This window comes from Castanea sativa, chromosome 6 (genome assembly GCF_040712315.1).
Source record: "Castanea sativa cultivar Marrone di Chiusa Pesio chromosome 6, ASM4071231v1".
Lineage (NCBI taxonomy): Eukaryota > Viridiplantae > Streptophyta > Magnoliopsida > Fagales > Fagaceae > Castanea > Castanea sativa.
Genome location: NC_134018.1, coordinates 43,989,345 through 44,013,691, shown reverse-complemented (window position 1 = coordinate 44,013,691; position 24,347 = coordinate 43,989,345). Strand labels below are relative to the sequence as shown.

The window sequence follows — 24,347 nt, the reverse complement described above, 5'->3', positions numbered from 1 at the left end:
TATATATATATATATATATATATATATATATATATATATATATATATTCTTGGATATTTTCAATTTAGTCAACTGATTATAGTATATTAAAAAAAATCTTTTGAATAACATCTTGGTTTAGTGTTTGAATGCTTGAGAAGTACAATTTGAAGAGAAAAATGCTCATCGGTCAAGTCTGAGGAAGGTATGTTCTTATGTATATATTTCAAATTTGTACAAATATTCAGAGTTCTTAGTTACATTTAGTTCTTTTTTTTTCTTTTTTTTTTTCTCTTTTTCTTTTTTCAGATCCCCCCATGTAAAGGAATCATTTTCCCTCTTATACTCCCTCTCTTGCTCCCATCTTAACCTTCCACTTGTTGATCAAATAACTCATCTTTTTGATAGTTCTTCCATCAGAACCTTCTTGGAGTCTTTGTGTGTAGCTGTAAGGCTAGAAGTCACTGTTCAAGCATTTCCTCCACATTAATGCGGCCAGTTGGTTAGGTGTAAAGCATTCAATGTGGTGATAGCAACTTTTTTTCTAGATATTTCTCAATTCTCTGTTGACTCACCTCTCTAAAGCTTATCCTCCCAAGCATGGTTGCCCACTACCCAGTACTTGCTGGGTGGTCAGACTTCTGACTTCCTCTCTGTTTTTTTAGGAAGTTTGGCTCCTCGTATAACATCACCTACTTGTTGTTACCAACCCTCGTCTTTGGCCCAATAACCTACTTGCCCTTATTAATACTTGATTGTCCTCGGACTCTTTGGCATCCTCGGGCATGGCTCATGGCCCAATACTCTTATCCAAGTCTCTTGTCCCCACATGTTCCATTACATAAATCTAATAAAAACATAAAATACTTTTAGAAATAACATATGCACTATTTGATCTACAAATTTCACATTATATTCTTATAAAATAATTATATTACATTTTCTCACACAATAGTTTGCTACTAGTATGGGATAAAATTTAACATTAGATGAATATTGTCTTTGAATTGTGTTTGGGGTGAAAGAATAGGCAATTACATAGAGATTCATAAATGATGGGATTTAAATCCTTCAATTTTGTTTAGAAAGATTTAAATCCTTCAATTGAATCTAGCAACTTCCTTTCATTTTTAGTATATGCAACATGTCGCATTTACTTGATTTTTAAATGTCACATTTCTCAAATCTAATGATCTAAATAAAAATTGTAGAAAATTAAAGGATTCAATGGGAGATATTATCAATAAACTCATTTGATGGTCTAGTTTCATGATAGAATTCTTATTGTTCTTTCTATTTCATATTTGATGATGCGATGATAACCATTGGATCCTTTGTTTTTTGTTTTGTTCCATTTCTCACTACAAAAAAACCGTTTTATAGCCGCGTTTTAAAAACATGGCTATAGCTCAGAAAAACGTGGCTATAGAACGATTTGGCCTATAGCCATGTTTTTTTAGGCCATAAAACCCGTGACTATAGGCCTGAGGGCTAGAGTATGTCCTATAGTTGCATTTGCAAAAATGTGGCTATAGGACATACTCTAGCCGCATTTTAAAACCATGGCTATAGGTGACAACTATAGCCACGCTTTTTAAATGTGGCTATAGGGCCATCTATAGCTGCATTTAAAAACGTGGCTATAGGTCACTTGTTGACAGCTTCGAAGACATATTTTAGCTGCGTTTAAAAACGCGGCTTTATCTCACAACTATAGCTGCGTTTTTTAAATATGGCTATATCTGTCACCTATAGTTGTGTTTTTAAACGCGGCTATAGCCTTTTTTTCTTCTAGGCTAGATGGCAAATGCATTTACAAACGCTGCTATAAGTTTTACAAATGCTACTATAAAAAAACCTGTCACACACACAATTCCAGCTTGTTATTCTTGCAAAATTTTGGCTTGTTGCATGCAACAAAATAACAAGCCGAAATTCCAAAGGAATATCAAGCTGGAATTTTCTCAAACTTGTCACAATTTCAATCAATCTTTAAGGAATATGGAAAATTATCAATCTTTAAGGAATATGCAATTCAATACATCAACAAAATGGAGGAAAGTTTAAGGTCCATTTGACACAAAAAAGATGCAGCAAGCATTAACACATGATTTTGAGATACCTCAACTGCAAACATTATGCACATGACTGTCTCTAACCTTCCTATGGCTATCCTGGATGCTTCTAGGGTGCCTTCCCATCTCCAAGCTCTTGTCTACAAGTGGGGCATCAGTTTTATACCATTGTTTTATAGGTAGAACCCAATTTATGTCCATAATGGCACTGCAAAAATATAAAGGCAGCAGTCAGCTATTTTGAACCAAGCAGAGAACTAAGAAGAACATAAGTTACTTCATATAAAGAAAACTTCATATAAAGAAAAGGGATAATTACAGTAAACCCACCTATGGTATGACCCGTTTTCATTTTGCCTACCCGTGGTTTAAAACTTTACACTTTGCCCACCTGAAGTTAGTTCCGTTAGCATTCCGTAACCCACCTCTCCGTTTGCCATTAGAAAAACACATTTTTAGGCAAAAACAAATATAACAAGAATCAAAAAGTTAGAAATTTTAAAAGCAGAGAGTCACTTGAGTTATCATATCTGAACTTCTGTAGTCCACTTGCTGTCAAATCTTTGTCCCCCTCTTCAACACAACCTTCCTTGAGAGAGTAATGATTTTTGTGGGGTGGTAGGTGAAGGAAAGTATGAAAGTGGGTTTGGGTGGTAGAAGTCAAAGCTGGAGTGCTAACTGCGAGTTTCGTTCTCAGAATCTCACGCATTTGGCAAGCTCTACCCGCTTCAGCGTCTTATTCGACCTTTTTTTTTCATTCCAGTTTTAACTTCTAGCGCTTTACATTTATACAAGACAAAGTCAATCACGGTTGAATCTTAGTTCAACCATGCTTGGGATTGGTTGATAGGTTTATTGTACTTATATACTTGACTTCTAAGTTGGAAGGTTCCTTTCTTTCTTTCCTTGGTGGTGTTTGGTTGTGTAGAAAAGGCCAGAAATTAGGAGAGGGACAAGTTGAGATCAAGGTCAATCCACAACAATAAGAAACCAAATCCACTCTCAAAACGTGTTTCTGGAATTATCTCCCTGTCTTACATTCCGATCTAGCACCTAGAAGCCACCACCACGACACCAAACCCATGGCTAATCTACCATAATCCAAACCCACGGCTAGATTTTTCTATACCTCACACTTCAGTTGTTGGCTTATCTTTATCTTACTCTCTCTTTATTGATAATGTTGCTGGTTGTTTTGAGATGTTGGTCTTCTTGTAAAATTTGGTTCAAAATTTTGAGTTGTTGTGAAATTGTTGATATTGTTATAGATTAAAAATAATTTCATTGAGCCATTTGATTGATGTGTTGTTCCTCCACTTTGTTCTCATTGAAGTTCATGAGTAATGAAAAAACCCTAACTTTTTTATTCTTGTTATATTTGTTTTTGCCTAAAAATGTGTTTTTCTAACGGCAAACGCAGAGGTGGGTTATGGAAGGCTAACAGAACTAACCTCAGGTGGGCAAAGTGTAAAGTTTTAATCCACGAGTAGGTAAAGTGAAAACGGGTCATACCACAAGTAAGTTTACTGTAATTATCTCTAAAGAAAACCTTGACTTTTCCAAAATTGAATGCTATGATCAGAATATACAGCAACTAGAGACACTCTTAAAACAAGATTAGTTAAGTTAGACAACTTTTCAGCACTACCAAACCTTCATCTTTGTAATCATATTCATCTTTATCTTCTTCTTTTTCGCTATTCTCTCCTTCAAATTCTTCTACTTGAGAAGGGTTAGCTTTCATCGAATTTGCAATTAATCCAACAAGCATTAGAGTCAAAAAGAGTATCATCAGTTCATCACCATTGTATTAAAACGATCAAAGTCTCAAGAGTAATATATATTAAACAATCCTTGAAACTCAAAGCCTACAAAAGAACCCAAGATAGAGATAAATTAATTTTCCTCTCCTATAACAAATTTGCTAGAACCAAAATAATTAAATGCAAAATTCAGAAACGTTTGGGACTTTGATTGCTAATAGGAATAATCTTCAACTAGTCCTAAGCAATTTGTCAACATATTTTGAAATGGATAAAAGCTATTATAAACATGTCCGTACAATGAAATCTGATGATTGTTTTGTTGCGTATTCAACTAACATTTGAAACTAATATATATATTAGCAATTATCAGAGAAGAAATCACCTATTAACAAATTCAGCAATTATCTTCATGGAAATCATATCAGTAGGAATGAAACTTTCAAAATAATCACTGGTTAAGTAATTTAGAAAGTTAAATAAAACAAAACCAAACTCCGTATGTCGAAGCATCAACAAAGCCTAATAATAATATCACATAGGCTTCCTTAGAGAATAGTGTTTGGATGAGGATTTGGATAAATGAATTTAGATTTGGATGATTAAAATTCAAAAACCTTAGTTGAATAGCTTACAAAGTTTCAAAGATTTGGATTTTGGGCTCTATGTTGGTCCAAAATCTACTAATTATATAAAAAGAGCCAATGACTCTAGCTAAAGTACATTTGGTTTATTCAACCTTTGCCTTTTGTAACAAGCCAAAAAGGTGAGTTTGGTGAGAAAGAAATTTTTAACATTAAAAAAATATTATGCCCACAACATTTTCATAATAAATCTTAAGTAACAAGTCATTATTTCCTATTATTTGTGGGAAAAATAATTTTAGTTGTGGGTTCAAATTAGAATCATTAATAACTTACAATTCAAAATTTGTTGTAAAAGTATCGTAGAAATATTGTAGACATAACACTTAGTAATTAATGCTATTACCACAATTACAAATAAAGGTATTGCAAAAAAAAAGTACTACATCCACAGTATTTTAATAACAAATCTTAGGTGGTAAATTGTTATTTTAATTTAAAATTAGCGGTGAAATTACTTTTTTGCCAACCAATAACAACCCATAACAACCTACTACTTATAATTTACAATGAAAATGTTGTGGACATAACATTTCTCTTATGAAAGTGTTAAGACATCTTGTTATCATAAAAATATTTTCACAATTGTTGAGGTGTCAATTTTTTACAAGTCAAAGTAAATTATAACAAAGTTATAAAGGTATTATGAAAATGTTGTGCTATTCTTTTTGTTTTAAGAAAAAAAAAATTTGTTAGTTAATTTTTATTAAGCCAAAATTCATTGTTTCACAACTAGTTTTCTTAGGTTGATTTTTTTTTTCCCTCTCTGCATCATTTTAAGTGAAAACACATTTTTACACACACACACACACAAACAAAACAAAAAAAAAAAAAAGAAAAAAAAAAAAAAAAGAAAAACTTAGGATTAAAATACTTTTCATTCTTTATGGGGCAATTCACAGTGCCCCCTTAAACTTTAAAGTCAAGCAATTTCCTCCTTAATAGTTTGGAAAAGAACAAATATGTCATATTGTTATTCTCTCAATTAAACTCTAATGAAAGTTTATACTTCTTAAAATATTCCATTGTGTAATGTCTAAATACTCCTACTAAATTTTAACATCCTGAAAATTTTCTTCAGATATTTGAGTTTTAGATGGTAGTAATGTTTAGAAAGTTGGAATGATAATATAAGGTATCTTAATTCTTTGCCTCTTGTTATCTTTTTTTTTTTTTTTTTAATTTCCTTTTCTTGCCTAAAATGGGTGTTCATTAAAAACTAATTAAGCTAAAGATTGCAACTAGACTCATGTAGAATGATATAGAAGAAAGCATGAATGACAAAATTTTCATTGTGTATGGTTGAAGGTATTTTGATGAAGAGTTTCAATTGTAGCATATGACATCATTCATTGTGAAAATTTAAATATTATGACAATGATTTAGCAACACTCAATTGCTTATTTTTGGAAAATGATGATATTTGTTATTATTTTTAATGAGTGGATATTGCCTTTAGCATATAGGTATTAAAATTTGTATACGAATAAGATTAACTTTGTATAACATGCATTTTTTATGTATATATATATATATATATATTTTTTTTTTTTTTTGAGGAAGAACATTTTTTATAAATATAGATTCATACTTCTTCAAATAAAAATTCTATCTTAATTTTTTCACTCAAACATTCCACCTACACTAGTCTATATATAAAAAGAGCCAATAGCTCTATCTATAGTCATTTTTGGCTTAGTCAAGTTAATACTTTCTATAAAAGCTTTAGTTTGGTCAATAGAAAAATGCACCACTTCAATTTGGTGAATTGACATATTTCTTTCTATTTTTTTATAAGTACACCAGTTTGGTTTAAGCTACATGCTTGTGTTTTTGTTTCTTTTATTTTTTAATATATATATATATATATATATATATGTGTGTGTGTGTATTTTGGTTTAGGAGCTGTTATTATGATACAAAAATTGTTACAACACAATTGTTGAGGTATTAATTCTTTATATCTATATACAAAAAGAGTGAATGCAAAAGGTTATAGTAGCTTCGCTACAGTATTTTTGATTTGTATAATTTGCACAGTTTCACTGATTGTTTTTTTATTTATTTTTTGTGTGAATGCAGTAAAGCTACAATAACTTTGCTATATTATTTTTAGCTTATCCAATTCGCACTGTTTCGTAGTTTAATAAAATATTAACATAACAAATTGGGACAATATTTTCACAGTTGTTGAGGTGATAATTTCTTATAGGTCAAAATAAAATAATAAAATATCATATTAGAACCAACCACAATTAAAAATAAATGTATTGTGAAAAAAGAATTGCTACTTCTACAACATTTTTCATAACACTTTCATAACAAATTATAGGTGGTAAATTATTATTGGTTCTAATTTAAACTTGCCAATAAAATTACTTTTTTGCCCACCAATAAGAACCTATAACAACTTACTACTTGTGATTTGTTGTGAAAATGTCGTGGACATAACATTTCTGTTGTGAAAATGTTAAGACATTTTGTTGTCGTCACAATATTTTCAAAACTATTGAGCTGTTAATTCTTTACAAATCAAAATAAAATATAACAAAATTATACATGTATTATGAAAATGTTGTGTCATTCTGTTGTGTTTTTATAAATGTTTTGTTGGTTCATTCAACTTTGTTAAGTCATATTCACTATTTCACATACAGTTTTCTAGGATTGACTTTTTTTTATTTTTTTTCTTTGCGCACCATTTCAAGTAAAAACGTATAGCTTTACACACAAAAACAAAACCAAAAACTTAGAACAAAAACATTTTTCATACTTTATGTTTGAGGTGGTTTATAATTCCTCCTTAAAATTTAAAATCAAACAAATTTTTCTTTAATATTTTGGAAAATAGTGAACATGTCATATTGTTATTCTCTCAGTTAAACCCTAATGAAAACTTATGATTCTTAAAATATTTTATTGTGTAATATCTAAAATACTCCCATTAAATTTTTATATTCCAAAAATTTTCTTCTCGTATTTTGAGTTTTAGATGGAAGTAATTCTTGGAAAGTTTGAATAATGATATAAGGTGTTTTATTTGTTATCTAAAGAACATAGATTTTCTAGGTTTAAATTTTTGTAACGTATAATTTACCTAATGGAAAATTCGATGACATATGCCTTTTGTTATCTTTTTCTTTTCTTTTCTCAGCTGAACTCAATTATTTATTGTTGGAAGATGATGATATTTGTTATCATTCTTAGAAGTTTTTAGTAAGTGGATATATTACATTTAGCAAATGGGTACTAAAAAACTATTATAGTAAAATAGATATTTATATGTTAAATATCTACCCTAATTTTGTGTGTGATCAAAATTCTCATACGAATGAGATTAAATTTTTATGACATAATTATCAAAATTCTTAAAATTAATGTCTCTTTTAATTAATGTAAACCTCTATGTACTTTAAAAATTAAATGGTTTATATCTTTGTTTTGTGTTATAAATAAAGTTTAGAATTGACTTTACTCACTATTTTTTTTCCATGGCAACTACATGCCTTGCACGTCCTGCCCTAACTAGTTTCTTAAAAAACACAAAAACAAAAATTCAAACAAACACAGTACTCAGATATATCTAAAGTTGAGTACTGTGTAAAACATGAGTCCTTTTTTTTTTTTTTTTTACTCTCACTCTGTAGTCTGTCTCAGTGTTTTATAATTTATACTTTCTATCCTCAATCACTAAAAGCTAGGTAGGAAGTTAAAGTCTGAAACTTGAACGGAGTGCATGCTCTATATGTTAGGCTTGGCCAAGGGAGCTATATTATAATTTGTAAATCCCATTCCCATTAGGCTAGCTTACCCAACTCCAACTCTTTGCCCTAATGGGCTATCAGATTCATAATCAATCCCACCATTGGATTTGGAGCTCACAAATTACTAACTGTATGGATCTCTCTCTTATTTACTAAAGCTAAATTGAAAATGAATGAAAAACTCAAAAAACATTATGTGGATAATTAATCAATGTAGTAGATCCTTTCTATGAAATAGGCTGTCACAAATTACTATTATTTTTGTCAAATCTTACAATGATAATATATATTAGCATGAGATGAGATACATAGTGAGATCTTGTACAAGATCTTCTTCTTCTTTTTTTCTGAAAGTACAAGAACTTAGAAATGTGTTTATTGAGAGTAAACCATATTATATTGCTAGTCTTGTGGATATCATATCAAATGTCTGATCAAGAGAGACATTGTGCCTCAAGTTCTGAAACACCCTTTGTCTCCTTCAACTTATAAGGCTTATATTTGCTACTCTGTTATATTCTGAGGATTACTACTTGGAGGTAAGTTAACTACTTTGTCAACAAAGTCAAAACGTAACTTGGTATATCATGGCCAATTTGTGTACTATCTGTTGGAAATAAATGAGAGATAATACCTAAATTTTCCTTGGAAACTACACAATTTGATTCTACCAAAAGAAGTGACGGAGAAGAGGTGTGGACCAAGTCACTTTTTTGAGAAAAATTGTGCCATCTACAGTATATCCGATATACTTAGACAAAATATTACTGCACGTTGTCCCTAGGATACAATAGCCCAGCCACCTTTGCTGATTATCCTTGCAAGCCTACACTACTCGTAGGATATAAGCTCTCTGTAGTACTTTCTTTTCCCAGAAAATTTAGTAAAAAATAAAATATTTTTGTGTATAGTAAGAAACAGTAGATGGTAAGTGTTTAGGAAAACAATTAATCTTTTATCCGGGTTTGAGTTCTCAGGGTGCGAGTAGGTCCCCTCTCATCCCCTGTAGTATAGTTTGTTCCCTTCTCCCTGAGAATGACGTTTTGTTCCCTCTAGTACTCTTAGTGCTAGGAGGGCTGGGTTTTGGTTGGTGCGCTACCATTGACGCACCATAGAGGATCTTGCTCAGCGGTGGAAGAAGATGTCACTATCTGAAGCGAAGGGAAAGAAGTGTGACCTCTTAAAAAACAAAAAGGCGTCGGAGTTTGTACTTGCCGCAAAGTTTTTCACCAGAAGATCGATCAACATTGAGGCAGTGGCGAGAACTTTCAGACCAATTTGGCATCCTAAACGAAACTTTGAAGTGAGCGTAGCAGGCGATAACATCTTACTAATAGCTTTCGAGCTGGAGGTGGATGCAGAGAAGGTTCTTCAAGGTGAGCCATGGGCCTTTGACAAACACTTGGTGGTCTTACAACGATATAATGGTTCATGCCCGATCCAAGAACTCAGTTTCGATAGAACGTCCTTTTGGGTCCAGATTCATAATTTTCCATTCTCGCTGATGACGGTGGAGGCCGCGTTAAGTCTTGGAGCAACTCTAGGTCCGATTTAAAGACCAAAGGATGGGGCCGAGATGAAAGGTGGTAATTTCATGAGAGTCAGAGTGGTGGTGGATGTCACAAAACTGTTGAACAGGGGCAGAATGATTACTTGGGATCAAAGTAGAGAAGGCTGGGTTTTGTTTATGTATGAACGGTTGCCGAATATGTGTTACTGGTGTGGACACCTTACGCATGATGATAAAGAGTGCGACATGTGGCTAAGCAACAAGGGCACTCTATCGGGGGAGAAGCAACAGTTCAGTCCGTGGCTCAAAGCTCTTCAGTTCAGTCTGGCGAGGAAAACGATAATAGAGGTGAAAGGTTTGACAGCTTGGGTACCAACCGGACTCCACCATGATGGACTGAGGGAAGGCGTTTGGCCCACCATACGGACATGATAGAAAGCTCAAAGGCTAGTGGGAGGTCAACAATGGTGCTGGAGACATGATCACTAAAGCTCAATTGGCGCCGATGTCTGTGGACGTGAGGAGCAGCAACGACGTACAGAGCGAAAACCACATGCATGGCACTGACACGGTGGACCCACATACACAAATCTTGGATTTTGAGGCGAGGATAAAGGAGATTGATGAGGCAATCAATACTGATCCTGCTTTTTTGAATTCAAACATTCCCAATTCAGATCCACCTCTAGCTATATATGGCAAGGAGCAGCATATCGGGAGTAACGTAAGCATAACGGAAAATCTAGGATCTCTATCACAGTTTTCGAAAAAGGAAATAGCTGACTTGCCTTTCCAAAAACCTAAGCTGTCCCCCATGGAAGTCAAATTTGAAGTGGGCCAGGTTGAGGCTAATGCACGAAGAAAAAGTAGTAAAAGTGGGCCTAAGAAAAATAAGAGTAAGGCCTCAACCATCCCTAATTACTCTACTGGACCGAATAGTGGGCATGTTGGGTTTAATGAGGTGCCTAAAGAAAGACCAAAAAGGCGTTGTTAGGCTAGATTACACTCGAGTTCAACAAGCCAGGATAGGATGGAATGTATTTATTTGGAGAATGACCCAAAAAGAAAACGTGAGGTTTTTAAAATTGATCCTTCTGAAATTACGTGCATCGAAAAGAAACTAAAGTTGGACGAGGAAACCAGTAGCTTGAGCATTCTTATGGTGACACACCTAGGATCGACGAAGGCTGTTGAGTAGTCCCGCCTGGTCCAATGAGTCTCATCAGTTGGAACTGCCAGGGGCTTGGGAACCCTCGGTTAGTTAAAGCCTTGGAAAAGGTAGTCAGCAATGAAGATCCCATTATAGTCTTCCTTATGGAGATGAAATCGAACAGAGAGTGGATGGAAATAGTAAAGGGCAAGTGTAACGTGAAACATGGACTAATAGTACCAAGTGAGGGGAAGAGTGGGGGTTTGGCAATGCTTTGGAAGGAAAGGATAACGGTGGAGGTTCAGACATATTCTCAGACCCATATTGATGCATTAGTGGATGGTGGGGTAGGTGTAGGATGGTGGCACTTCACGGGCTTTTATGGCAATCCAGATATAGTGAAAAGACCTGAGTCGTGGGCAAAGCTCAGACACCTGAAAGGAACTTCAACATTGTCATGGCTCTCTATTGGCGACTTTAATGAAATTACAAGAGCTTCGGAGAAGGAGGGTGGGAGTGATAGACTACAACAGCAGATGAAGAGCTTCATTGACACTATTAAGTTTTGTTGTCTCCATGACTTGGGTTTCAATGGCCCAAAATTCACATGGATATATCACCGGGCTGATGGCATGCAAATAAAGGAGAGACTGGACAGAGCTTTGGCAACATCGGAGTGGATGAATATTTTCCCTGAGGCCAAAATTTTCCACCTTACTTCCTCAGTATCGGATCATTTGCCCCTAGCCTTCCGAACGATGCAAACACGGAGGAAAAGGAAGGCACGGAATACATTCAGATTTGAATCAATGTGGTTCAGAGACCAAAGGTGTGAAGAGGTGGTAAAGGAGGCATGGGAGGAAGGAAAGAGGGTTAGCACAGGAGGTGTCCTTGAGAATTGCTTAGGTAAATGTCGTGCCAGTTTAGAAGTCTGGAACAAAAGGGAGTTTGGGCACATGGGAAGGATGGTAGCGGAGTTACGGAAACGACTTAAGTGGCTGGAACTCCAACCTCCATCCCATGAGATCAACCAGGAGCTAAAGGGTACCCGAACCGATCTGAATTGTTGGCTAGAGAAGGAGGACGATATGTGGAGACAATAGTCAAGGCTTAATTGGTCTCAGTCAGGGGATAAAAACACAAGCTTTTTCCATGCGAAACTTCAACCCAACAAAAAAGATTTTCATTGAAGGAATCTTGGATGATCACGAGATTTGGCATGCGGAAGATGAAAAGGTGGAGGAGGTGGAAGTGGCATACTATAATGAGTTGTTTACCACCAGTCAGCCTACAGAATTCTCAAAAATGATCCAAGCAGTCCGGCCAAAGGTGACTTATCAATGAACCAGGCGCTGACTAGAGACTTTACCGAAGCAGAGGTTAAATTGGCTTTGAAGCAAATGTACCCATTAAAAGTGCCAGGACTGGATGTCATGCCTCTTCTGTTCTTCCAACAATTTTGGGCAATAAGTGGTGAGGTGGTCACAACAACGATATTGAATTTTCTTAATCGTGGTATTATCTCTCTTGATTTTAATAAAACTCATATTGTGCTTATTCCTAAAGTAAAGATGCCAAAGAAGGTAACATGGTGTACAAAATTGCATCCAAAGCCATAGCTAGCAAGTTAAAGAAAATTTTACCTTCCATTATTAGTGATACCCAAATTGTTTTTGTGCATGACAGGTTAATCACTGATAATGTCCTTGTAGCTTTTGAGACTATGCACCATATTAGTCAGAAAAAAGGGGAGAAGGTAGGGGAGATGGCTCTGAAACTTGATATAAGCAAGGCATATGATAAGGTGGAGTGAGTTTGATTGGACAAAATAATGGAAAAGCAGGGTTTTGATGAATAATGGAGGAGGCTTATTATGCAATTTGTCACAACTGTTACGTACTCTGTAAAGATTAATGGGATTCCTAGGGGTAATATTTTTCCATCTAAGGGAATCAGTCAAGGAGACCCTTTATCACCTTATCTTTTTGTTTTATGTGCAAAAGGACTCTCAGCAATGATATAGGCCTTAGTTGCAAATGGAGTAATGGAAGGAGTAGCTATGTGTTGTGGTGGCCTAAAGGTGTCACATCTTTTCTTTGCAGACGATAGCTTGATCTTTTGCAAGGCTTCTCTTGCAGAATGTGATGCCATTCAAAGAATCCTAGGAGTTTATGAGAAAGCATCGGGCCAACAGCTTAACGAGCCAAAACATCATTATTTTTTTAGTAAAAACACCTCCACTACAATCCAAGAGGAGATAAAGCAAAAATTTGGCACACAAGTTATAAAGCAACATGAGAAATATTTGGGTTTGCCTTTGCTGGTAGGTAAGAACAAAAGGAATACCTTCAATGAGATTAAGGAGAAGCTTCATATAAAACTAGCCGGATGGAAGGAAAATATGCTTTCTAAGGCGAGCAAGAAGGTACTCATTAAGGCAGTGGCACAAGCTATACCAACATATACCATGAGTTGCTTTAGATTATTAGATTCACTTTGCGAAGAGTTGACAAACATGATAAGGAACTTTTGAGAGAATAGCTTGGCTTAGTTAGAAGAAACTGTGTGAGCCAAAACGTTGTGGTGGTATGGGTTTTAAGCAACTTAAATATTTCAATATGGCCCTCCTAGCCAAGCAGGGTTGGAGACTCCAAACCAATCCAAACTCTTTGGTGTCCCGAGTGCTCAAGGCAAGATATTTTCCTCGGTGTGATTTCATTGAAGCTTCACTTGGTAACAACCCTTCCTATTCGTGGCGTAGTATTATGTCTGCCCAACACTTCGTGAGAGAAGGAGCACGGTAGAGAGTTGGCAATGGTAGTAGCATCCGTGTTTGGGGTGACAAATGGTTACCTTCATTCTCCACATACAAAGTTGCTTCACCCAGGATGTTTCTGCACCTAGGCACTAGAGTAAATGAACTGATTGACCAAGCCACGGCAAGCTAGAAGAAAAATGTAATTGACGCCTTGTTCATGCCTTATGAAGCAAAGTTGATAAAAGGTATTCCCATAAGCTCTCGCCTTCCTGCATATAAACTAATATGGGTGGAAGCATCTAATGGCAAGTTCAGTGTTAGGAGTGCCTATGGTGTAGCAATGCGAATTTCCAAATTCTGTGGATCGTGGTGCAAGCTCAGACAACAACAAGATGTGACTTTTCTGGAAAAGGTTATGGGGCCTATCCTTATCACACAAAACACGCCATTTTGCATGGCATGCATGCAAGGATATCCTTCCCACTAAGGTTAACCTTTGACGAAGGAATGTGGTGCAAGATCAAACCTGTGATGTGTGCCGAATGGATGCCGAGATGACAAGTCACTTGTTTTGGACGTGCCCACGAGCTAGAGAGGTTTGGTCATGGTCAAAAATAGCTATGTCGCCTAACCGAAATAGAGTGCAATCGTTCCTTGAGTTGCTGTGGGACTTGTTGGTGAGGGACCGTGTCGACAAAGAAATGGTGGCAAAGGTGGTCAGTATCGCATGGGCCATGTCGAATAATCGGAATGTGATAAGATTAGGTGGGAAGAGAAAAACGGGCAGGGAGGTGGTCTATTGGGCTATGCAATACTTGGAGGAGTATAGGGCTGCCATGGAATGCATGGTTACCAAAGACACGGTGGCTGAAGCTCAGGGCGTATAGGTCCTTCCACCCGAGAATGTTTTCAAAGTTAATGTCGATGGCGCTGTTTTTACGCAACAGAAAGTAGTGGGTATTGGCGTGATTGTCAGAGATGACAAGGGCAGAATAGCAGCTGCAATGAGCAAAAGGATTGATGCGTCGTTGGGTGTTGTGGAGGCAGAAGCAATGGGGTACGAAACAAGTTTGGTGTTTGCAAAGGACATAGGCATCCAAGACTTTATCATTGAGGGAGGCTCACTTATTCTTCACCGTGCATTGAGTGATGCATCAAACCCGCCCCTCCTCTGTGTCTGCTGTCGTTCAAGGAATGCAAGAGTTGTGTAGGGAGTTTTGTAAGGTAAAGTTTTCCCACGTTAGGAGACAGGGTAATAGAGCCGCCCATGTATTAGCAAAATACGCGATTGGCATTTCTGATTTCACTGCCTGGATTGAAGAGACACCTTGCTTTCTTGAGCAAGCTCTTATCCATGACATAACAAACTTCTCTTGTCTTTAATAAAACTTTTATTTCTTTCCATATATATAGAGAGAGCTAGACATGTAACTTGTTCTTAGCCAAAAAATCAAAAGGGTTTGATATCAATTAAATGGTCATAAAGTTATTGAAATCAATATATATAATCAATACCTCTCTCTCTCTCTCTCTCTCTCTCTCTCTCTCTCTATATATATATATATATATATAATATAAACCAGACATCAAATATTATCTTTGCTAAAATCTCAATCTGTACGTTGGGAACAAAGGAAATGTCATAATGCTATAAAATTAATGCCCCATAGATAAAGTTGATGAATATTATTACAATATCTTTTTGAAAGTTTCTGAATATATATTACAAAAAATTGCTAGTTGTTTTGACTACTTTCCATTAAACCAAATAGTAAATACTTGTGTATATATGGTAACTTATTATAATATAAAATAATTCAACAATAGCTGTACACTTAAGTGCTAAAAAATCTTCCATATATGATGTTATTATGTCATATTCAAATAAGAACGTTCGAATACAAAATGTTTAGAATGGAAAGTATATATTTGTAATAAAACCAAATATGCTGGCAATGATGGTATTAATATCACGTTAATGTTCAGAGGTTTCCTAATTAAAAAACCATTAACAATAGCTATTCAAATTTTGAATTATATTTGAATTTCAAAATTTAACCATCAACATCTCTATCATTAAGGGATAATTGCTTTCCTCAATTCACATAAATGAGTATTAAAATAAATATGATATTTTTTATAAAAATATCCATCAATCCCCCACTTATTTTTATAAAAAAATAAATAGGTAAATATATATATATATATATATATATATATATATATATATATATATATATAAGAAAAAATTGATTCTAGATTAAGTAGAACATTATGCATAATGGGAGTGTCAATGGCTTGAACCCTCATTTATTGTTTTAGCAACATTGTTCCAAAGTTACTAGTGAGCTAAGTCTTGAACTATAGCTTTTTGTATGGAAACAAAACATTACATCACACACATAATATTCCAATACTCTACTGCGAGCTTCTAAGCCAGTACATTACAGCCCTATGCTTAATCCCAGCATCCATGAGCTATTTAGAGAACTAGCACCATTCTTAAAAGAAGCGACCTCACTTCCATGCTCACTTAGGTGTGGCTATTAAGGATGTTCTCATAGCTCTAACATCCCACTCATAAGAGCTATAGTCCACATTAAAAGTTTTTTAATAAATAAAAACTCATCTTATATAACGTTACAAGATACATGCACGCACACCATAGGAAGGAACCTGAGTATTAGTACTCATACATAAATTTAGTGAATGTTAATCAAACTACTCTATGATTAGTTTTTCCCTTTGAACCTAGTTCTTGGAATCTCCAACCCCTAGGTAGGGTATTCTCATAGGTAGTTTATTCTTCTTTTGGCTTAAGTCCTATCCCCTTGGATGCTCTCCAGATCTTTTCTCTAGCTAGAGCTTTCGTTAATGGATTTGCAATATTATCATTTGTACTAATATAATCAACATTTATGGTATCATTGTTTATGTATGATCTCACAGTACTGTGTTTTCTTCTAATAGATCTGGATTTACCATTATAGTATTTATTGCGCACTTTACCAATAGTGGCAGTACTATCACAATGAATTAAGACGGGTGAAATAGGTTTCTCCCACATGGGAATTTCAGATAATAAATCACGTAACCAACCCGTTTCTTCACTAGCTGAAGATAAGGCAATTAATTTTGCCTTCATGGTGGATTTAGCAATAATCTGTTGTTTTTTTAGATTTCCAACATATTGCTCCACCACCTAATGTAAATACATAGCCAATGGTAGACAAAGAATCACCTAATAAGGTGTTCCAACTAGCATTACTATATCCTTCAAAAACAGCAGGATATCTTTGATATAGCAAACCATAGTGCGCAGTTCTTTTTAAATATCTCATTAATTGAGTCATGGTATTCCAATGCTCAAAATTAGGTTTGCTAGTAAATCTTGCTAGAACTCCTACAGCATAAGCAATATTAGGTCTAGTACAAATAGTAACATATCTAAGACTACCAATAATACTAGCATATTCATTTTGAGTGTTTTTACTAAGAAATAAATGCACATTAGAATCAAAAGGAATACTTGCAGGTTTGCAATCATAGTAATTATATTTTTTTCAAAATTTTTTTTGTATAATGAGATTGATCTATAAATATGCCAAGAATCACATTAGCTTCTCCCAAATTTTTCATATCAAAGTTATTTTTAAGAAGCATTTTGGCAGCGTTTATAATATCCATATTAGGAACAAAAATTAGAAGATCATGAACATATAAAAAAATTATAACATGATCATCATCAAAGGTTTTATAATATATACATTTGTCACTTTCATTTGTTTTAAAACCATTAGAAAGCAAACATTGATCAAAGTTCTCATGCCAATATCTAGTTGCATGTTTTAAACCATATAAAGATTTTAATAATCTACATACCTTGTGCTCATTACCTGACATAGTAAAACCTTCTGGTTGGTCCATGTAGATTGCTTCTTCTAAATCTCCATTTAGAAATGCCGTCTTTACATCCATTTGATGTATCATCAAATTATAAATAGCTGATATAGCAATCAATAATCTAATAGACGTAACCTTAGTAACAAGAGATAATAGAATTGTTTTACATCCAATTGTTCTAAGTACCCATTTACATCCAATTGTTTTACAACCTGGAGATAAATTTACAAGTTTCCAAGTATTATTAGAGATAATAGAATCCATCTCATCATTGATGACTTTTTTCCAAAAACCTGAATCAAGAGAAGATAAAGCTTCTTCTAAAGAAGTAGGATCGCCTTGTAAATTATACACATAATATTCAGGACCAAAAACCTTTTCAACTCTAGGTCTTTTACTCCTCCTAGGTTCAATCTCATATTCATTAACATCTCTTGACTTAGATGTTGAACATTCAAATTTCTCTTATTGTTCAAAACCCCCACTATATTTATATTTAAATGGAAATTTATTTTCATGAAAAATTGCATCTCTAGATTCAATTATTGTATTATTATCAATATCAAAAAATCTATAAGTTGTGCTATATAAAGAATAGCCCAAAAATACACATGTAGAAGCCTTTACCCCAAGTTTAGACCTTTTAGGACTAGGTAGCCTCACATATGCTAAGCAACTCCAAACTTTGAAAAATTTTAGATTTTGCTTATATCTTTTCCATAATTCAAAAGGAGTTTAAAAAGTCTTTTTATGAGGTACTCTATTCACTACAAAATTTGCAGTTAAAACAGCTTCACCCCAAAAATATTTAGGTGCCCCAAAACTAACAGGCATAACATTAGTTAAATTTATGAGAGTCCTATTTTTACGTTTAGCTACTCCATTAGAAGATGGAGAATAAGGGGCAATAGTCTCATGAACAACACCAAGAGATTGAATATAATTATTAAGACCAAGAGTATCATATTCTTTTCCTCTATCAGTTCTAAACCTTTTAACCTTTTTATCAAAAGTATTCTCAACTTCTTTTAAGAAAATTGATAATTTTTCAAAAGCATCACTTTTATTTTCCATAAGATAGACATATAAATATTTTGAAAAATCATCTATAAAGGTTATAAAATACCGATTACCTCCACGTGTCAAATGTCCTTCAAATTCACAAATATCACAATGGATAAGTTCTAGTAATTCAGTATTTCTTTCAACTAATTTATGAGGCTTTTTAGTAATTTTAGTCATGCTACAAATTTCAAATTTTTCAAGTTCATTTTCAAGTTTAGGAATTAAATCTAAACCACTCATATTTTTCATATATTTGTTATTAATATGTCATAATCTACCATGTCAAACATTCACACAAGAAACAATATAAGCAAGACTAGAATTTTCTCTCATCTCAACATTAAGTTTAAACATGTCATCACAAGCATAGCCTTTGCCAACAAACATGCCCTTTTTAGAGAGTACATATTGATTAGCCTCACAGATTTGTTTGAGACTAGCCTTATTCAACAAAAAACTAGAAACTAGATTCTTTCTAATGTCGGGAACATGAAAGACATCTTTGAGAGTGACTTCTCTTCCAGAAGTAAATTTAAGAAGCACCTCTCCAATACCCACAACTTCAATGGTATGAGAATCACCAAGCATAATTTTCTTTTTCTCATCCAAAATGGTGTAGGTCTTGAACGAAGTTTTATCATAGCAAACATGTTTGGTTGCCCCAGAATCAATCCACCACCCTCCTAAGCCTTCGAGAATATTAATCTTGGTAACCATAGTCACAAGAGGCTCTTCAATGACATTGGCTTGAGCCATAGGCCCATATTTTTGAAAACGACAATTCTAGCAGAATGTCCAGGCTTTACACATACAAAACATGCATAATTGCTATTATTAGTATGCCTGCCATTATTTGGAGCATGCTTAGGATGGTGTGCTTGGTTCTTTCTTTGATTAGAGTGGGTCTTATGTTGAGGCTGATTTCCATTTGGCCTATGTTTGAAGCTCCTTTTCTTAGGCCTTACATAGTCATTATTTTTTACATTGGCTTTTGGCATGTTTTCATTTGAAGAGATAAAATTTACCTTAGGACCATTTGCTCCATGGAGTTCCATAGCTTTGTCTTGGTTCCTTGCCTCTTCCTCCACTCTCAAACAGGTGATAAAGGATTCAATGGAGAGTTCCTTTTGCTTGTGTCTCAAGACTTTGGCAAACTCTTTCCAAGACTCAGGCAACTTGTCAATGATGGCTGAAACTTGAATTTGTTCATCTACTTGAATGCCTTCAAATCGAACGTCTTGTGAAATCATTTGGAGTTCATAGGATTGTTCCACCATGGACTTGCCTTCAACCATCTGAAACCTAAAAAATCGGCTGCATGCATATTTCTTGGATCTAGCTTCCTCTGTATCATATTTTTGATTCAATGCCTTTCATATCTTTTTGGCTGATTTGTAAGCTTGATCATAATAATCATACAAATCATCAGATAGACAATCAAGTAAATAATTTCTATAGTAAAGATGATCCTTGTTTATTTCTTAACATCTTTTTCATGTTCAGAAAGTTCTTCTTCAGTCAATTGTTCGAATTTCTTTTTCTTTGGGTTTTTCTCAGTTAACACATAAGTCACATTCAAGAGAGTAAGATAAAATAAAGTCTCTTGTCTCCACCTCTTAAAGTTAACACCACAGAAGCGAAATGGCTTATTAAGATCACCCGCTCCTATGGAATTAGACATAACATTACCATTTTCCAAGGATGATTTTGTGTTCTCCATATCAATTTGTCTCAAATTGTTGGAAATAAAGGAGAGACAATACCTAAATTTTCCTTGGAAATTACACAATTTGATTTTACCAAAAGAGGTGATGAAGATGAGGCGTAGACCAAGTCACTCTCTTGAGAAAAATCGTGTTGTCTACGGTATATCCGATATACTTAGACAAAATATTACTGCACGTTGTCCCCAAGATACAACAGTTTAGTCACCTTTGCTGATTATCCTTGCGAGTCTACACTGCTCGTAGGATATAAGCTTCCTATAGTACTTTATTTTCCCATAAAATTTAGTAAAAAATAAAATATTTTTGTGAATAGTAAGAAGCAATGGATGGTAAGTGTTTAGGACAATAATAAAAATTGTTTTTGAAAGTCTGTAGCTTTGTAATTCAAAAATAATGTGGTTTTGAAATTTTTATTTCTTTCCATATATATAGAGCCAGACATGTAACTTGTTCTTAGCTAAAGAATCAAAAGGGTTTGATATCAATTAAATGGTCATAAAGTTGTTGAAATCAATATATATATATATATATATGTGTGTGTGTGTGTGTGGGGGGGGGGGGTTCCAGTTAGCTCAGCTGGTAAAGTCTCTAATGGTTGTATAAGAGATCTGGGGTTCAATCCCCGCCTACACCAAAAATTGATTGGTGTCTTGGTTTGATAATAAAGAGCTATTATTAAGAGCGGACGTCATAGGTTGAAACTCTCTAAATATATATATATATATATATATATATATATATATATATATATATATATATATATATATATATATATATATATATAATATAAACCGAACATCAAATATTATCTTTGCCAAAATCTCAATCTGTATATTGGGAACAAAGAAAAGGTCATAATGCTATGAAATTAATGCCCCATAGATAACGTTGCTGAACATTATTACAATATCTTTTTGAAAGTTTCTGAATATATATTACAAAAAAATTGCTAGTTATTTTGACCACTTTCCATTAAACCAAATAGTAAATACATATATATATATATATATTGTAAGTGCACAATTGCACCTGGACCCAAGAACAGATATGGGCTCAGGCCCAATGAGCCTTAAACAATAAAAATTTGTAGAGAGTGGGCTTGAAACCCAGGTTAGAAGTGAGTGAAGATTAAATGACAAACTAAAGATTGGCGGTATTTGGAAACAGCAAGGAGTAACGTAAATAGGTCTCCTCGGACATAAGCCGAGAGCTGTTCTTATATTATCTCTCTCTCTTTGTCTTTTTTTCTTGTTAGGTTACAAAAAGTCCCCCTTCTTTCTGTTCTAGGTCCTCCCTTAAATACTCTTTTTTTTTTAATACTTTTTACACGTGCTGCCCCAACTCCTCCCTTAGCCTAGATATTTCTTTTCTTAGTGCCTTTGAACAGTAACTAGAAGTTTCCCTTTCACTGTTCAAGTGTCACCTCCCCATTAATGCGGCCAGGGTGGTAGGTGCAGGGTCTTTAATGTGGAGGTAGCAGCCTTTATCTTTGACATTTCTTCAACACCGGTGCTTCTGGGGCATTCTAGGGTTTCCCCCTTTTAACCATTGGCCTTAACTGTGCCATCCCCTAACCTTTACTATGAAATCCCGAGTTCTTCGGTGCTCACCCGAGGGTAAGCTCACCCTCGGCTGGGTCCTCGGATCCTCGGCGCATGGGCCGACCCATAGTATTAACAACTTCTAAACCCAGGGTCAGGTCGGCCCTCCTTAACACGGCCCAAAAGGCCCATGTTCCCATCAGGATCTTTTTACCCCCCCACAATAGCCCCTCAAAACTCTAATTTTCAACGTCCGAGGAGAAAAATAGGGTTTTGATCTGACGAGAACCTGCCCTACACACTTTATAAGTGATGGCACGTGTGGAAATCGTTTCGCGTCCCAGAAGATGACACTTGGCGGTTTTATTTTCGAAAACGCGCGCATTTATTACTGTAAGTTACTCTTTGTCTCCCACGTTCAACGGTGAGATGGGCATCCAACGGTTCTCATTACTCCAAAAAATTTTAGGCGGGACAGACATAATTTCGAGGCCGCCTTTTCGCACGTCGTGACGCTTCGGGAACCCGCGCCTTCATTTAATTCCTCAGGGGGTAATCCCATCAAGACATCAGTCATCATACCTTACCTTGCAGAAAACCGTGGAGATTTGCACACCTTCAACCTTGTAAGTTCTTGCTCCTATTCTTAACCTCTTCTCCTCGATATTTGTCCTCGGCTACCAATACAAACACTCTCCCTTTTAAAGTTTAGTCTATCGTCTTTCTGTAATGGGAAAATTTAAGTGTCTAGTTGATACCGCCGCTGGGATGGAAGGCTTTAGAGCTAAATACCATATTCCCAATGACGTAGGGCTAGAATACTGCCCGCCAACAGCCGTGGCCGGTTCTAGGAAAGAGGGAGAGGTTATCATCCCTATGATAGCCTTCATAGAGGGTGGGATGACCCTTCCAATGAAACCCGTAATGAGGGAGTACCTTCGCAACCACCGGTTGTGCCCCGACCAATGCCTTCCAAACGTTTTTAGAGTTCTAGGTAGTGTAGATGCTCTAAACGAGCAGATGGGTTTAAACCTCACATGGCACGATGTCGTGTTCCTATATGAGTCCCACAAACTCTCTAAGGTAGGTTATTACATGAAATCTCGGTCCAGCACCGTTAGGCTAATCTCCTGTCTGCCCAAATCAAACAAAGGCATGAAGGACGACTACTTGATCGTGTCTGGGAACTGGCACGATGGCTTCCATTGCCCAGTTCAGTGGGGGGATCCAGGTGCGACGCCGTTAGGATTAATCTCCCCACAACACAACCTCTGCTAACACACACACAAAAACGCGTATTTGTATTTACTTAAACTTGTTAAATATTTGTGTGAATCTAATCAGGTTTGTTTGTTTTGACGTCTTTTTTGCAGATAAGCAGCACGTGCGTCCTCGTCTGAGTCACTGTAACGTTGCCGATCTAAACCGAGTACTTCGCTCCGAGGTGTTCGTCAGCGAAGACTTACAACTCCGGGCTGCTCACCTCATTCTCGGATACACTCCCCTTTCCAAAGACTTCCAAGAGATAGAGGACGCCATTATTGCAGGCGACCGAAGACGGAAGAGGATCAACGTAGCTCGGCGCCATTTTTTAGACGACCGTGACCTCCCGGACACTCCTAACACTATTTTGTACAACCGGCCGATAGCAGCAGTCCCCCTCGCCGTGCACTCACAAAAAACTGTCATTCCAGAAGAGCAGGTGTCTTCTTCTCACACACTTGACGACGAGATAGATCAATTCCATCTCGAAGACACCGAGAGACCTCGCGGGAACCAGTTTGTGGTACTTTCCGACGAGGAAGAAGAAGCCACCGAAGCCTCTGGAATTGCTGGGTTTGTGGCTGCCCTTCCCGAGGACGACGTAGAAGAAGACATGGGACGAATGGAGGGTCTCCTCACCAACAGGGCTGCCAAAGTTGCAGCGAAAAAGAAAACGGGGACGTCCCAAGTTCCCCCAGCTTTACCTCCTCCTCCTCCTCCTGCTGAGCCAAAACTGCCAGCCGAGGATCCCAAGAAGAAGAGGAAGGGGGATGATGAGGGGACGATTACTAATGACCCCAAGAAACCACGCCAACAACTCCCACCGGCCCAGCAGCAGAAGCTGGACAAGGGCAAGGGTAGAGCCCGTTCAGCTGAACTTAGGGAAATCAGGGATGAGGCTGTAGTGCGCCGAGCACCGACCACCTAGTCCCCCGATCTAAGGCTGGACGGCGCTCCCATCTCCTGCCAGTCCAGTATAAGGGCGGTTCAACAAGGCCATGCTCACCACCTGGCCGAGGTCCTGGAACGCCCTCTTCTGCTGCCCAAGGATATGGAGACCTTGGAAAAAATGGGCCAGCCACAACTATTCTTCTCCCTAAAAAGAGACTTAGCGCTGGTAAGTGTTTCTCCTTTTAACAATATTTATAAGTAAGTTTGTTTTCATTATTCCTAACTCCATCATACTTTGTTGCAGGCTATTCAGG

The 24,347-nt window shown here is 36.0% G+C and overlaps 1 protein-coding gene across 1 annotated transcript; it reads right to left on the bottom strand.

Annotated features, from left to right (window-relative positions):
* Positions 1–16,443: 16,443 nt before the first annotated feature.
* Positions 16,444–19,906, bottom strand: LOC142640016 (uncharacterized). The gene is made up of 5 exons (XM_075814130.1): positions 19,637–19,906; positions 18,900–19,394; positions 17,759–17,984; positions 17,526–17,647; positions 16,444–16,845 (listed from the first exon to the last, which is right to left on the bottom strand). Exons 1-5 carry the CDS (start codon positions 19,904–19,906, stop codon positions 16,444–16,446), a joined length of 1,515 nt encoding a protein of 504 aa, XP_075670245.1.
* Positions 19,907–24,347: the final 4,441 nt, after the last annotated feature.

Bases quoted from the DNA above. Each gene is read 5' to 3' on its own strand.
- LOC142640016 (XM_075814130.1), bottom strand. From the start codon at position 19,906: ATGGTTGAAGGCAAGTCCATGGTGGAACAATCCTATGAACTCCAAATG. The intron at 17,985-18,899 runs GTTTGACATGGT...TCAACATCTAAG, and splicing joins ATATTGTTTCTTGTGTGAAT to TCAAGAGATGTTAATGAATA. The intron at 16,846-17,525 runs GTATGTAGATTA...TATTTACATTAG, and splicing joins TGTCAGGTAATGAGCACAAG to GTGGTGGAGCAATATGTTGG.